Source organism: Moschus berezovskii, chromosome 6 (genome assembly GCF_049115385.1).
Source record: "Moschus berezovskii isolate FMDL1 chromosome 6, NW_MosBer_1.0, whole genome shotgun sequence".
Lineage (NCBI taxonomy): Eukaryota > Metazoa > Chordata > Mammalia > Artiodactyla > Moschidae > Moschus > Moschus berezovskii.
The window spans coordinates 70,613,575-70,627,154 of record NC_142465.1 but is presented as its reverse complement, the minus strand read 5'-3'; the positions used below and the strand labels follow the sequence as shown (position 1 = coordinate 70,627,154).

At 37.5% G+C, this 13,580-nt stretch overlaps 1 protein-coding gene across 4 annotated transcripts in view; it reads right to left on the bottom strand.

Moving 5' to 3' along the window:
• Positions 1-13,580, bottom strand: part of PARPBP (PARP1 binding protein) — a 62,524-nt gene that overhangs the window by 47,351 nt on the left and 1,593 nt on the right. For all 4 annotated transcript variants that reach the window (XM_055394445.2, XM_088837152.1, XM_055394444.2 and 1 more), the window contains 2 exons: positions 11,473-11,628; positions 829-1,062 (listed from right to left, as the gene is read on the bottom strand). In XM_055394445.2, coding sequence (XP_055250420.2) covers positions 829-1,062; positions 11,473-11,625 — 387 coding nt within the window. In that variant the 5' untranslated portion in view covers positions 11,626-11,628. The remainder of the gene's footprint in view (positions 1-828; positions 1,063-11,472; positions 11,629-13,580) is intronic.

The window sequence follows — 13,580 nt, the reverse complement described above, 5'->3', positions numbered from 1 at the left end:
CAAAAATCAGTTGCATGTTTCTATGCTTGCAAAGAACAAGTAGAAATTGAGTTAAACATATATCATTTGTAATAGCTCCAGAAAAAATAAAATATATACATCTAACAAAAAAAAAGAAATTCCAGTAAACATTTTCTTCTAATTATGGCTACAATTATTTTTTTTATTATCACTGTTTAATTACTACTTTAGTGGCACTTGGTAAATGTTAAGATAAATATATTTTCAATATGTTAAAACATACTAGATATATTCAAATATATTTTAGAATAGTTATCAACCAAGCTATGAAGGATGATACTCCATTAACTTTAAAATTCATACTCTATAAATAAATAAGGTAATGAATATGTCTGCAAAAAAGGAATAGAATATTACCTCATGCAGAGTGTATCATACTTAACATTCTCATTAAATCACACTCCACCTTAGTAAAAAATATTAATCCACAGTCATAGCAATTGTTTATACTCTATATGCCAAAAAACAGATGCACCCTAAATCAAGAAAGTAAAATACAAAAGCAATCCTTGACATTATTCAAAAAGAAATCACACATTTGGTATTGATTTATTAACAAGGTTTTAATCTAATAAGTAGCTGTTCTTATAATTTAACAAAATATTAATAACACAAGTTCAACAAAACTTACCACCAAAATATTTCTCTCAAGTAATGACTAGCTTTCAGATAGCTAAATTTTCTCTTTTAACATGATCCAAAAAGCAAAAGCATTATCAAGTTACTATAAATCCTAATACCATCACTTAAAATAAATCTAGCCAAATTTTAATTTGATTAAGACAGAATTATTTAAAAAATACTTACAGGAGATATGTTCTCATAATTTTCACGATTAGAAGTCAAATCACTACATTTTTTATAAACATCAATCAGATCTAACATGTTACTATTCTTTAAGAAATCATCATAAATCTTCCTGATGTCCTCATAATGATCAATCACTTTTATATTTTCAACTGGTAAGTTTAATTTCTCATGTAGAAAGTATTTCCAGGTCAATATGATATCACTGAGAGAGACTGTGAACTCTCCACTATGCTGAAAGAGAATAAAAATAAAAAATTACCAAAAATAAAATGATTAAATTGGATGCTAGTTACTCATTAACTTACAATTAAGATCAGTTCACTTCAGTCACTCAGTCATGTCCGAATCTTTGCAACCCCATGGACTGCAGCACACCAGGCCTCCCTGTCCATCACCAACTCCTGGAGTTTACTCAAACTCATGTCCATTGAGTCGGTGATACCATCCAACAATCTCATCTTCTGTCGTCCCCTTCTCTTTTCGCCTTCAATCATTCCTAGAATCAGGGTCTTTTCAAATGAGTCAGTTCTTCACATCAGGTGGCCAAAGTATTGGAGTTCAGCTTCAGCATCAGTCCTTCCAAAGAACACCCAGGACTGATCTCCTTTTGGATGGACTGGTTGGATCTCCTTGCAGTCCAAGGGACTCTCAAGATTCTTCTCCAACACCACAGTTCAAAAGCATCAATTCTTCTGCGCTCAGGTTTCCTTATAGTCCAACTCTCACATCCATACATGACTACTGGAAAAACCAAAGCTTTGACTAGACGGACCTTTGTTGGCAAAGTAATGTCTCTGCTTTTTAATATGCCTTCTAGGTTGGCCATAACTTTTCTTCCAAGGAGTAGCGTCTCTTTATTTCATGGCTGCAGTCACCATCTGCAGTGATTTTGGAGCCCCAAAAATAAAATCTGCCACCATTTCCAGTTTCTCCATCTATTTGCCACGAAGTGATGGCACCAGATGCCATGATCTTTGTTTTCTGAATGTTACAAATTGAATTTTGTCATAGAAAACTCTACATTGAATTCCACCGGATTTTAAAAGAACATCCAAGTTGAACTAAAGAATAAAATTAATACCTGATATAAAAGGAAAAGATTTTGATGATTTTTAAAAATACTATCAACTATAAAAAGTTTGCACTTGACAAAGTTAACAACTATGAAAGAAAGTGAAAGTGTTAGTTGCTTAATTGTGTCCAGTCCTTTGAAATTCCATGGTCTGTAGCCCATTAGATTCCTCTGTTCATGGAATTTCCCAGGCAGGAATTCTGGAGTGGGTTGCCATTCCCTTCTCCAGGGGATCTTCCCCACCCAGGGATTGAATCCAGGTCTCCTGCATTGCAGGCAGATTCTTTAACATCAAAGCCACAAAGGAAATCCTTAACAAATATAGTCATCTTATTTCCTGAACTTTACTGAATTTCTTCTACCAAAAGTGGGGGATATGGGTGAGTAGTGAGCTGTACTTAAGTGCTAGTGATTAAGGAAACACTAATTCCTTTTAGTTATTTTTGCTAAGGTAATTTTAGTCTCCTATTTAAAACTTCAGTGCCACAATGGATTCCTACATACTACATTATCCCAAATGTTAGTCTTAAAGCATGATCATAAAATGTAAATTTTTAAAAATTATGTTTTATTACTGTTTCCAGGGAAGCTAAAATATCTGCTACAATTTAGGGTCAGTGAAGAATTTTGAACCTTCCCTGCTTATCATCACACTTAACTATCACAAACAAATGCAAAAACCAACAGTTCAGGTTTCTTTCTGTAAGTTGTCAGATGTTACTAATTACGCAAAATTGTTCTTTTTTTCCTCTTCTTCAATATCTTCATGATAAATTATCTCAGTGGACATATTGAAGATTTTTTTTTAATTGACTGAATTCTGTTCCACTTAAGTATCCCAGATATTAACAATGATGCCCTCCAAAATATGCTAGACCTAATTTAGTTAAAAAAAAACCTAACTACTGCTTTCCAATGCAGGATGAGTAACAAATATAATTAAGTATCTATATGTGGTTTTGAGAAATATATTTTGCTTCCCTCTTCCACAGTTAAGTTTAACATGTTAGCACTTTTTGCTAACACCAATATCTTTCCATTAATAACATTTAAAAATGGGTGGGTATTTAAATAGCACTATTCATTGGAACTAAATTATAACATCATCTTTAGCCAATGAAGATTAATAGAAAGAAATAAAAGGAAGCCAAAAAATACGTTAATTTCTACATATCTGATTCTTTCAAATCTGTATCTTTTATAAAAATTAGCCATATTTTCTAACTAATATCCAAATTTAAGACAAGGTGCGCAAACTGCCTTAAAATAATTAACTCTTTATTTATCCATATGGCAGCAACTAAGAAAATTATCTTTACTGTCTTTAAGGATCCGTTAAATAAAAATTATTAAAATTAATTATATTTCATGAAATTAGTTCAATGCACAATCAAAAAAAAAAAAAATAGTAACTCTCAAACACTGGACCCATAACCCAGATGTAAGACAGATTTGAAATTTCTCAGCATTGCATCAAAATTGTATACTTTACTTCCCAATCCCACAAAGGTTACTTACACACCAAAGAATTTCCAAATGGTATTTAAGTTAAACTACTGCTACTGCTAAGTCACTTCAGTCGTGTCCGACTCTGTGTGACCCCATAGACGGAAGCCCACCAGGCTCCCCCGTCCCTGGGATTCTCCAGGCAAGAACACTGGAGTGGGTTGCCATTTCCTTCTCCAATGTGTGAAAGTGAAAAGTGAAAGTGAAGTAGCTCAGTCGTGTCCAACCCTTAGCGACCCCACGGACTGCAGCCTACCAGGCTCCTCCATCCATGGGATTTTCTAGGCAATAGTACTGGAGTGGCTTGCCATTGCCTTCTCCGAAGTTAAACTAATTAACTAGTTTAATTAAATTAATTCAATTATTTAGAGTTTCAAAACTAAACTGTTATATCTCAAAAATTCCTAAAAACTATTTTGGAACAACAACCTTCATGTTAACTAAATTAATATTTTGCCTAATATAAACGTACAGATTTCATCCTAATGACTCTGTGCTGTCCTCAGTTGTGTCTGACTCTTTGCAACCCCATGGTCTGTAGCCTGCCAGGCTCCTCTGTCCATGGAATTTTTCAGGCAAGAATGCTGGAGTGTGTTGCCATTTCCAACTCCAGGGGATCTTCACAACCCAGGGACTGAACCCACGTCTCTTGTGTCTCCTGCATTAGCAGGCAGATTCTTTACCACTGCACCACCTGGGAAGTCCTATCCTAATGACTATAACTAAAGGAAACTATACAAGTTCTTGATCTTGTGAGAAAAGGTTTTGAATAGATTAACAGTGTTTATACTGGGATTGTAAAAACATTTTAAATCCAAATAAAAATGCACTTCAAATATCAGTTTTCACGATCAGGTGCCCATCATGACAGCATATTCTATTATTCAAACCAGTAACAACTGATTGAGAGAGTTTGTGGTCAAATCAGAAAATGTTTTGCTAAGAAAACATGCCAGCTGGCGAATATTTGAAGGAAGTTCAAAAGGTTCAATGCTTTAGTTCTCTGATGGACATAAGAAGGATTGTATTTCACAAGAATAAAATGAGAAAAAGTGAGTTACACTTATCAGAGTACTTGTACTTTTTACATTTTACCAAAGTTACTTGTATAATTATTCAAAATTTTAAATAAACTTTACTGTTCTAACTAACTGGAATTCTTCTTATTGAAAGAGAAAAGATAGCAAGTTTACTTAAGAGCATTAATTGGATGTATGACCTTGAATAAGATACTGAAATCCCTGAGTCAGCTTCCTTGGTTATAAAGTAAGAGTGTACAGATTAAATAACAACTGATAAACTGGAAGCAATCAAACTGTCAGTTTCCTTTATCTTTTCTTATTCAATGTAAAATAACATTTTGTTGCGGGAAGGGTGGTAGATAAATAGAATACAATTTTTAAAACAGTTTCTTCATATTTTTTATGTCACTATTGGATCATTTTCAAATCTGACAGTCAACCACAGGTGCCATGACAGCTTTCCATGAAGTTATAAAATTAATATCTTTGTTTCATTCAAAGGAATACTCGTAGGGTTCTTAAGGCTAGTTAAGTTGAAAAACAGCCCTAATAGGGCAATGGCCAGACAAATTAAAACTACAGAACCAAAGAAAGGAAAGCTAAAATTTTACTTACAATGTAGTAATGAAGAATACACAGAAGAACTGTACAAAAAAGATCTTCATGACCCAGATAATCATGATGGTGTGATCACTCACCTAGAGGGAGACATCCTGGAATGTGAAGTCAAGTGGGCCTTAGGAAGCATCACTATGAACAAAGCTAGTGGAGGTGATGGAATACCAGTTGAGCTATTTCAAATCCTCAAAGATGATGGTGTGAAAGTGCTGCACTAAATATGCCAGCAAATTTAGAAAACACAGCCATGGCCACAGGACTGGAAAAGGTCAGTTTTCATTCCAATTCCAAAGAAAGGCAATGCCAAAGAATGCTCAAACTACCACACAATTGAACTCATCTCACATGCTAGTAAAATAATGCTCAAAATCTCCAAGCCAGGCTTCAGCAATACGTGAACCGTGAACTTCGAGATGTTCAAGCTGGTTTTAGAAAAGGCAGAGGAACCAGAGATCAAATTGCCAATATCCGCTGGATCATCAAAAAAGCAAGAGAGTTCCAGAAAAACATCTATTTGTGCTTTATTGACTATGCCAAAGCCTTTGATTGCGTGGATCACAATAAACTGTGGAAAATTCTGAAAGAGATGGGAATACCAGACCACCTGACCTGCCTCTTGAGAAACTTGTATGCAGGTCAGGAAGAAACAGTTAGAACTGGACATAGAACAACAGACTGGTTCCAAATAGGAAAAGGAGTACGTCAAGGCTGTATACTGTCACCCTGCTTATTTAACTTATATGCAGAGTACATCATGAGAAACGCTGGGCTGGAAGAAGCACAAGCTGGAATCAAGATTTCTGGGAGAAATATCAATAACCTCAGATATGCAGATGACACCACCCTTATGGCAGAAAGTGAAGAAGAACTAAAGAGCCTCTTGATGAAAGTGAAAAAGGAGAGTGAAAAAGTTGGCTTAAAGCTCAACATTCAGGAAACTAACATCATGGCATCCGGTCCCATCACTTCATGGCAAATAGATGGGGAAACAGTGGCTGAATTTATTTTTCTGGGCTCCAAAATCACTGCAGATGGTGACTGCAGCCATGAAATTAAAAGATGCTTACTCCTTTGAAGGAAAGTTATGACCAACCTAGATAGCATATTAAAAAGCAGAGACATTACTTTGTCAACAAAGGTCCATCTAGTTAAGGCTATGGTTTTTCCAGTGGTCATGTATGGATGTGAGAGTTGGACTATAAAGAAACCTGAGCACAGAAGAATTGATGCTTTTGAACTGTGGTGTTGGAGAAGAATCTTGAGAGTCCCTTGGACTGCAAGGAGATCCAACCAATCCATCCTAAAAGAGATCAGTCCTGGGTGTTCATTGGAAGGACTGATGTTGTAACTGAAACTCCAATACTTTGGCCACCTGATGCGAAGAGCTGACTCATTTGAAAAGACCCCGATGCTGGGAAAGACTGGGGGCAGGAGGAGAAGGGGACGACAGAGGATGAGATGGTTGGATGGCATCTTGATGGACATGGGTTTGGGTGAACTCTGGGAGTTGGTGATGGACAGGGAGGCCTGGCGTGCTGCGGTTCATGGGGTTGCAAAGAGTTGGATATGACTGAGTGACTGAACTGAATGAAGTGATGGAGAAGGAAAGGCAATCCACTCCAGTGTTCTTGTCTGGAGAATCCCATGGACACAGAAGCCTGGCATGCTACCATCCATGGGGTCACAAAGAGTCGGGCACAACTGAGCGACTAAACAACAACAATGAAATTATACATATCTGCCATATAATGAAGTAAAAAATCCTCAGTGAATCTATTATAGATTAAATTTTTAGTGGTATAAAACTGCTAGAGATGTGTCACCTTATTTAAGCTAAAATATCTCCCCTCCTCAGAAAATATGCCAAAACCCTGGAACTCAAAGGTTATTTTCTTTCTCCCCACCAAAGCAATTAAGAACACAAACACACCAATAAACAGACTAACAACCAGGTATTCAAAGGTTTTACTGTAGTCAAATTCAGTTGTAAAGACTATACTTTCAGTTCAGTTCAGTTCAGTTCAGTCGCTCAGTCGTGTCCGACTCTCCGCAACCCCATGAATCACAGCACGCCAGGCCTCCCTGTCCATCACCAACTCCCGGAGTTCACTCAAACTCATGTCCACAGAGTCGGTGATGCCATCCAGCCATCTCATTCTCCGTCGTCCCCTTCTCCTCCCGCCCCCAACCTTTCCCAGCATCAGAGTCTTTTCCAGTGAGTCAACTCGTCGCATGAGGTGGCCAAAGTATTGCAGTTTCAGCTTTAGCATAAGTCCCTCCAATGAACATCCAGGATTGATCTCCTCTAGAATGGACTGGTTGGATCTCCTTGCAGTATAAGGGACTCTCAAGAGTCTTCTCCAACTTTAGGGACTTCTATTCTTAAACTTCACAGAATTAAAAACCTAATGCTCAAAGCACAGGATGGAAAATATAGATGAAGGATATGTACAACCAAGTCCACCTTCAGTTCAGATCAGTTCAGTTCAGTTGCTCAGTCGTGTCCGACTCTTTGCGACCCCATGAATCACAGCACGCCAGGCCTCCCTGTCCATCATCAACTCCCGGAGTTCACTCAAACTCATGTCCATAGAGTCGGTGATGCCATCCAGCCATCTCATTCTCTGTCATCCCCTTCTCCTCCCGCCCCCAATCCTTCCTAGCATCAGAGTCTTTTCCAGTGAGTCAACTCGTCACATGAGGTGGCCAAAGTATTGGAGTTTCAGCTTTAGCATCAGTCCTTCCAAGTCCACCTTACTATCTGCTATTTCGGTGTATGCTGCACATTGCCAAGTGACAAAGTCTAAGCACAGATGGAATGCTTGAGCTGACTCTGCACATGAAGAGGTAAAGCAAAACTGACCCACAACCCACCATCTCCACTGCAAACGTGCATATATACACACGAACTGAGAAAAGTTCAGTTGCATTTCATCTTTCCTCTTCTTTCCCACCCAGAGCCTGAATTTTCAGTAAATTAAGAGAATTAATAAGTAGAAAATTAACAAAGAGAAAGAGATTTTGAGTGAACTCTACACAGGCAAATCCTAAAGAAAAAATGACTTGGATTAAATATTTTAATATGTCAAAATTTTTACAATGAGAACTAAATTTTCTTCAGGGTATATGTCACTTAGTTTGTGGATATACTTTTTAATTACTCACAAACCAACAAAAGAGGTAATCTGAATATGAACTGTTTGATTCTAGAACACCCCTCCTCAATCACTATACAATAATGATTCTTAATAATTTCATTTTCTCTCTTATTTTCTAGTTCTAGTTCATGGTCACCAAGGTTTAACCTTCATCTAGCCCATTTCATTACAATACTGAAGTTTAATATCCTCATAATCTATTATTTACTTTAGCACCATTTCTCCAGATTACTAAAGAAGGACATATTCTTTTTTAAATACTCAGGCAGTAAATTTGGTAAGATTTGGAAATGAACTGCAAAGGGGAACAAAGGAAAGAGACCCTATGATGTTTCTTGGGTGTCCAGCTTCAGTGACTGAGTAAATAATGGAAGGTTAGGTTAGGAAGTTCAGGGAGCAAACAATGTAATCTACTTTTAAAAATGGATGTGGACAGAAATGTTCAGCAAGTACTTGACCATACCAGAGTAAGACTCAGGAGAGAGGTCTGACAAGAGTATATCATGAGAAACGCTGGGCTGGATGAAGCACAAGGTGGAATCAAGATTGCCAGGAGAAATATCAATAACCTCAGATATACAGACAGAGAAGGCAATGGCAAGCCACTCCAGTACTCTTGCCTAGAAAATCCCATGGATGGAGGAGCCTGGTAGGCTGCAGTCCGTGGGGTCGCTAAGGGTCGGACATGACTGAGCGACTTCACTTTCACTTTTCACTTTCACACATTGGAGAAGGAAATGGCAACCCACTCCAGTGTTCTTGTCTGGAGAATCCCAGGGACGGGGGAGCCTGGTGGGCTTCCATCTATGGGGTCACACAGAGTCAGACACGACTGAAGTGACTTAGCAGCAGCAGCAGCAGCAGATATACAGAGTGATGACACCACCCTTATGGCAGAAAGTGAAGAACTAAAGAGCCTCCATGAAAGTGAAAGAGGAGAGTGAAAAAGTTGGCTTAAAGCTCAACATTCACAAAATTAAGATCATGGCATCCAGTCCCATCACTTCATGGGAAATAGAAGGGGAAACAGTGCAATCAGTGATAGATTTTATATTTTTGGACTCCAAAATCACTGCAGATGGTGACTGCAGCCATGAAATAAAAAGACACTTTCTCCTTGGAAGAAAAATTATGACCAGCCTAGACAGCATATTAAAAAGCAGAGACATTACTTTGCCAACAAAGGTCCGTCTAGTCAAGGCTATGGTTTTTCCAGTAGTCATGTACGGATGTGAGAGTTGAACTATAAAGAAAGCTGAGCACCAAAGAATTGATGCTTTTGAACTGTGGTGTTGGAGAAGACTCTTGAGAGTCCCTTGGATTGCAAGGAGATCCAACCAATCTATCCTAAAGGAAATAAGTCCTGAATATTCACTGGACAGACTGATGTTGAAGCTGAAACTCCAATACTTTGGCCACCTGATGTGAAGAATTGATTCATTTCAAAAGTCCCTGATGCTGGGAAAGATTGAAGGCAGGAGGAGAAGGGGATGACAGAGGATGAGATGGTTGGATGGTATCACTGACTCAATGCACATGACTTTGAGCAAACTCCAGGATTTGGTGATGAACAGGGAGGCCTGGCATGCTGCAGTCTATGGGGTCCCAAAGAGTTGGACACAACTGAGCAACTGAACCTAACTGAACATAAGGGAAGTATATCCAATGAACATGGGTAAATGGAGCATATACTGAAAGATATCGACAAAGTGTACAAGAGAGCATCTAAAATACACGTAGAACTCTTTCAAAGTGTAAGAAAGAGGCAAAAATAAGTCAACAGTAAAGTAAGCAAGAAGCCTGCCATGGGTTCCCAAAGAGACAAACACGACTTAGTGATTAAACAACAAAATAAGCATTGGATACGAATAGACAGTTTAAGAAAAAGATACCTCAAAAGGTATCCTTTCAAAGGTGTACTTGAGTGAGTGAAGTCGCTCAGTCGTGTCCAACTCTTTGTGACCTCGTGGACTGTAGCCTACCAGGCTTCTCCATCCATGGGATTCTCCAAGCAAGAATACTCGGGTGGGTTACCATTTCCTTCTCCAGGGGATCTTCCCAACCCAGGGATCGAACCCGGGTCTCCCTCATTGGAGGCAGACGCTTTAACCTCTGAGCCACCATGTACTTAAGCACTGTTTAAAATTCCTAATTTTTAGGTGTTAAATTATTCTTTCTTTTTCAAAATGATGGTTCTAGTCACTATTTTTTCTCAATGGTTTTATGTGCTAACATGAGAAATGTTCAAATCTGTCAATGTCTAATTTGACAGGGAAATTTTACTAGTATATGAAATTCAAAAGTCTGGGAACTACTGACATATAGAATTAAAATAATTCATCAGAATGTCATTTCACTATCTAGCCCAATAGACCCATTGAAAACATTTTACCCTTTAAAAATCTTCTTTTCTAGTCAAGATAATGCTAAGTCTCCTGACCATTTTCAAACCATCATGATTTTAATCCCCCTAGATGCTTCCTCTGAACTGATTATCTCCTTCCTTCACTGTTTCTTCAAATTCTTCCCATCCAAAGACTTCCCTCCTTTAAGTAAAGAACAAGAAGACTTCCCTTACCACTCCAGCCTACATTCATCCTTCTTTCATCAGAACATCTCTCAACCCTTAGGTACAGCTTATTCCAAACACTCTTTTGGCCCAAGCCAACTGTGCAAAAATCACTTCAGGTTATAAAGATTAAAAGTTTGCTTAAAAAAATAAGACAATTTCCAGGGTCTCAGTGAAGATCAGGAAAATCAGTGTCCAAGATTAGGACACAGGAGCCAGTACTTTTTAAAAGCTAAGTGATTTAAAAATACCAAGTGATTCTGCTTCACAGCCTGGCTTAGGAATAATTAATCTATACCACAGAGTCTGAAATTAGTCATAAAACTTGATTACATTTAAATAAACATTATTTATGTGTGCCTTCTACAACTTTTTGCAGAAGTCTTATAAAAATAATTTTTAACCATAATAATCATAAGAGTTGTATGTTTACCTTAAAATTATAAATTAAACATCAAATGTACATGTCACACATTAAATTATACATATAAAAGCTTCAATTTTGACAAATTAACAAATCATTTCAAATCCAACTGCAATATTTTGACACTGACATGCAGAGGCATTTGTGAATAAAGTATAATGACATCATAGATGAGCACATATTGCCTAGAAATTAATGCAATTAAGCTTATTCAAATGGGCAGCAACCAAAATTCATTTTAAAAAAAGTTAACCTAAATACAGTCTACTAACCTGTTTGTTGTTCTCTGCCATGGAAAGCTGCAATGCCAAGAGCATGGAGTCTGCACCACACACAGTAGTTCTCTCAGAGTTACAAAGAGTGTGCCAGTTCCTTCTGAACTCTTTAATCATAGCCAAGATAGACTTCTGATTAAGCCCAGCCATCCTCTTAATGTAGGACAGAATGCAATGTTAAAAAGTCATATTTTAATTGGAAATTAATATTTAACATGTGTAAGGAAGCAGAGTAAGAGAAAAACAGTGAACAAGAGGTCATTTCATATTTACTACGACTGCTTTTAATTAAATTTAGAAAAACAGAGTAATACAATTTCCACCCAATCATATTTTCCTCTCCTTTAGTTTTCTTAAACCAAATCTTGTAAAATAATGAAATCCAATCATTGATCTGAAAATTAATACAAAACAGATAAAGGCAAATTCTGCAAACATGATTATAGACACAAACATAGTGAGCTGTATTTTTTAAAATATTTATTTTGAGATAGATGGTAATATCTATGGCAGAAGACAAAACAGAGAAAGTCAATTTCCTCTCATCCCTGTATTATCCCAAAAGGGGTGGTCTATTTTCCACCCCTTTGAATCTGGGTTACCCTTGTAACTTGATTTGATCAATAGAATGTGACAAGAATGACAGCACAGGAGTTCCAAGCCTAGATCTAGCTCCCAAAGGCCCATGCAGAAAGAGTTAATATGGCAGACCCGACTGCTATCTTTGAAAAAGCATGTTTACAGGGTTGGCCCTTGGTTGGCACCTGGGAACTTAAGATTTCAGGAAGATTTTCAGTAAGAATGGTTCATTGCACTTAAACTATTTGTACAAACAATATAGCTTATGCTGATAGGCTTTTCTTTTTAGTCTAGAGTTTGGGAACATAGAAGATATCTACATGTTCAAACCCCAGTAAAAAGCCTGGGCACTCAATCTCTAAAGAGCTACCCTGACAGACGACATTTCATGTGCTGTCATAACTTGTTGCTGTGAGAATTAACTATATCGTGTGTGACTCCCCTAAGAGAAGACTTTTGGAAGTTTGTGCTTGATTTCTCCTGGCGTTCACCCCCATGTACCGTCTCCCTTTGCTGATTTTACTTGGCATTGTTTTGCTGTAATATATTACAGCATGAGTACAACTATATGCTGAGTCCTTTGAGTCCTCTTAGCAAATTATCCAACCTGGGGTAATCTTGGGGGCCTCCTGACACAAGCCTACAGTTTTAGCTCTTACTCTCTCACTACTCTCAGAATGCCATATGAAGAACTGCAAACTAGCCTACTGGAAAGGCTGTGTGGAGGAGAACCAGCTGACAGGCACTCCAGATGATACTCAACACCACAAACAGACATGTGAGTGAGGCTATCACAGATTACCTAGACCCAATCAACCTGTCAGATGACATACAGCACCCTAAGTGATCCTAGACAAGACCAGCAGAACCACATAGCTGAGTCCAGCCCAAATCGTTGATGCTCAGAATCATAAACATTTAAAATGGCTGTTGTTTAACGCCACTTAAACTTCAGAGTGGTTTGTTACACAGCAATAGATAACCAAAACAATAATAGCTAATACTTAGAAGGTTTCTTGGTGCCAGGTACTTTTCAAAACCTTAATATTTATTACCTCATTTAATCTTCACAAGAGTCCTGAGGAAGGTCTGTTATTATCCTCATCTTACATCTGAAGAAAGTGATACCCTATGCTGCCGAGCTAGCAAATGGCCAAACAAACCTAAATTCAAGACGCCTAACTCCACAAGCAGTGTGCTTTTATATCACTACACTTTTTTTCCCCTACTTTCTTTTAAGTACCCTAGTCTCCAACATAGTCACATGCCATTATCTTATTTGGGGTATTTTACTATTCACATTCAATCAATTTACTCCTCTGTTATCTTTTTCTTCTTTTTTAATATGACATAAACAGAATCCAGGATGTTTACTAGGTATCTTGGGTTTGTATGATTAAAAAAAAAAATGGTATGTGCCATTTACAAAACAATAACAGACATAATCAGGGATGCAAATTAAAGATACAGGTAGAAGACTATAAAGTATCTACAAAAATACAAATCCAAGTAAACAGTAAAACTGT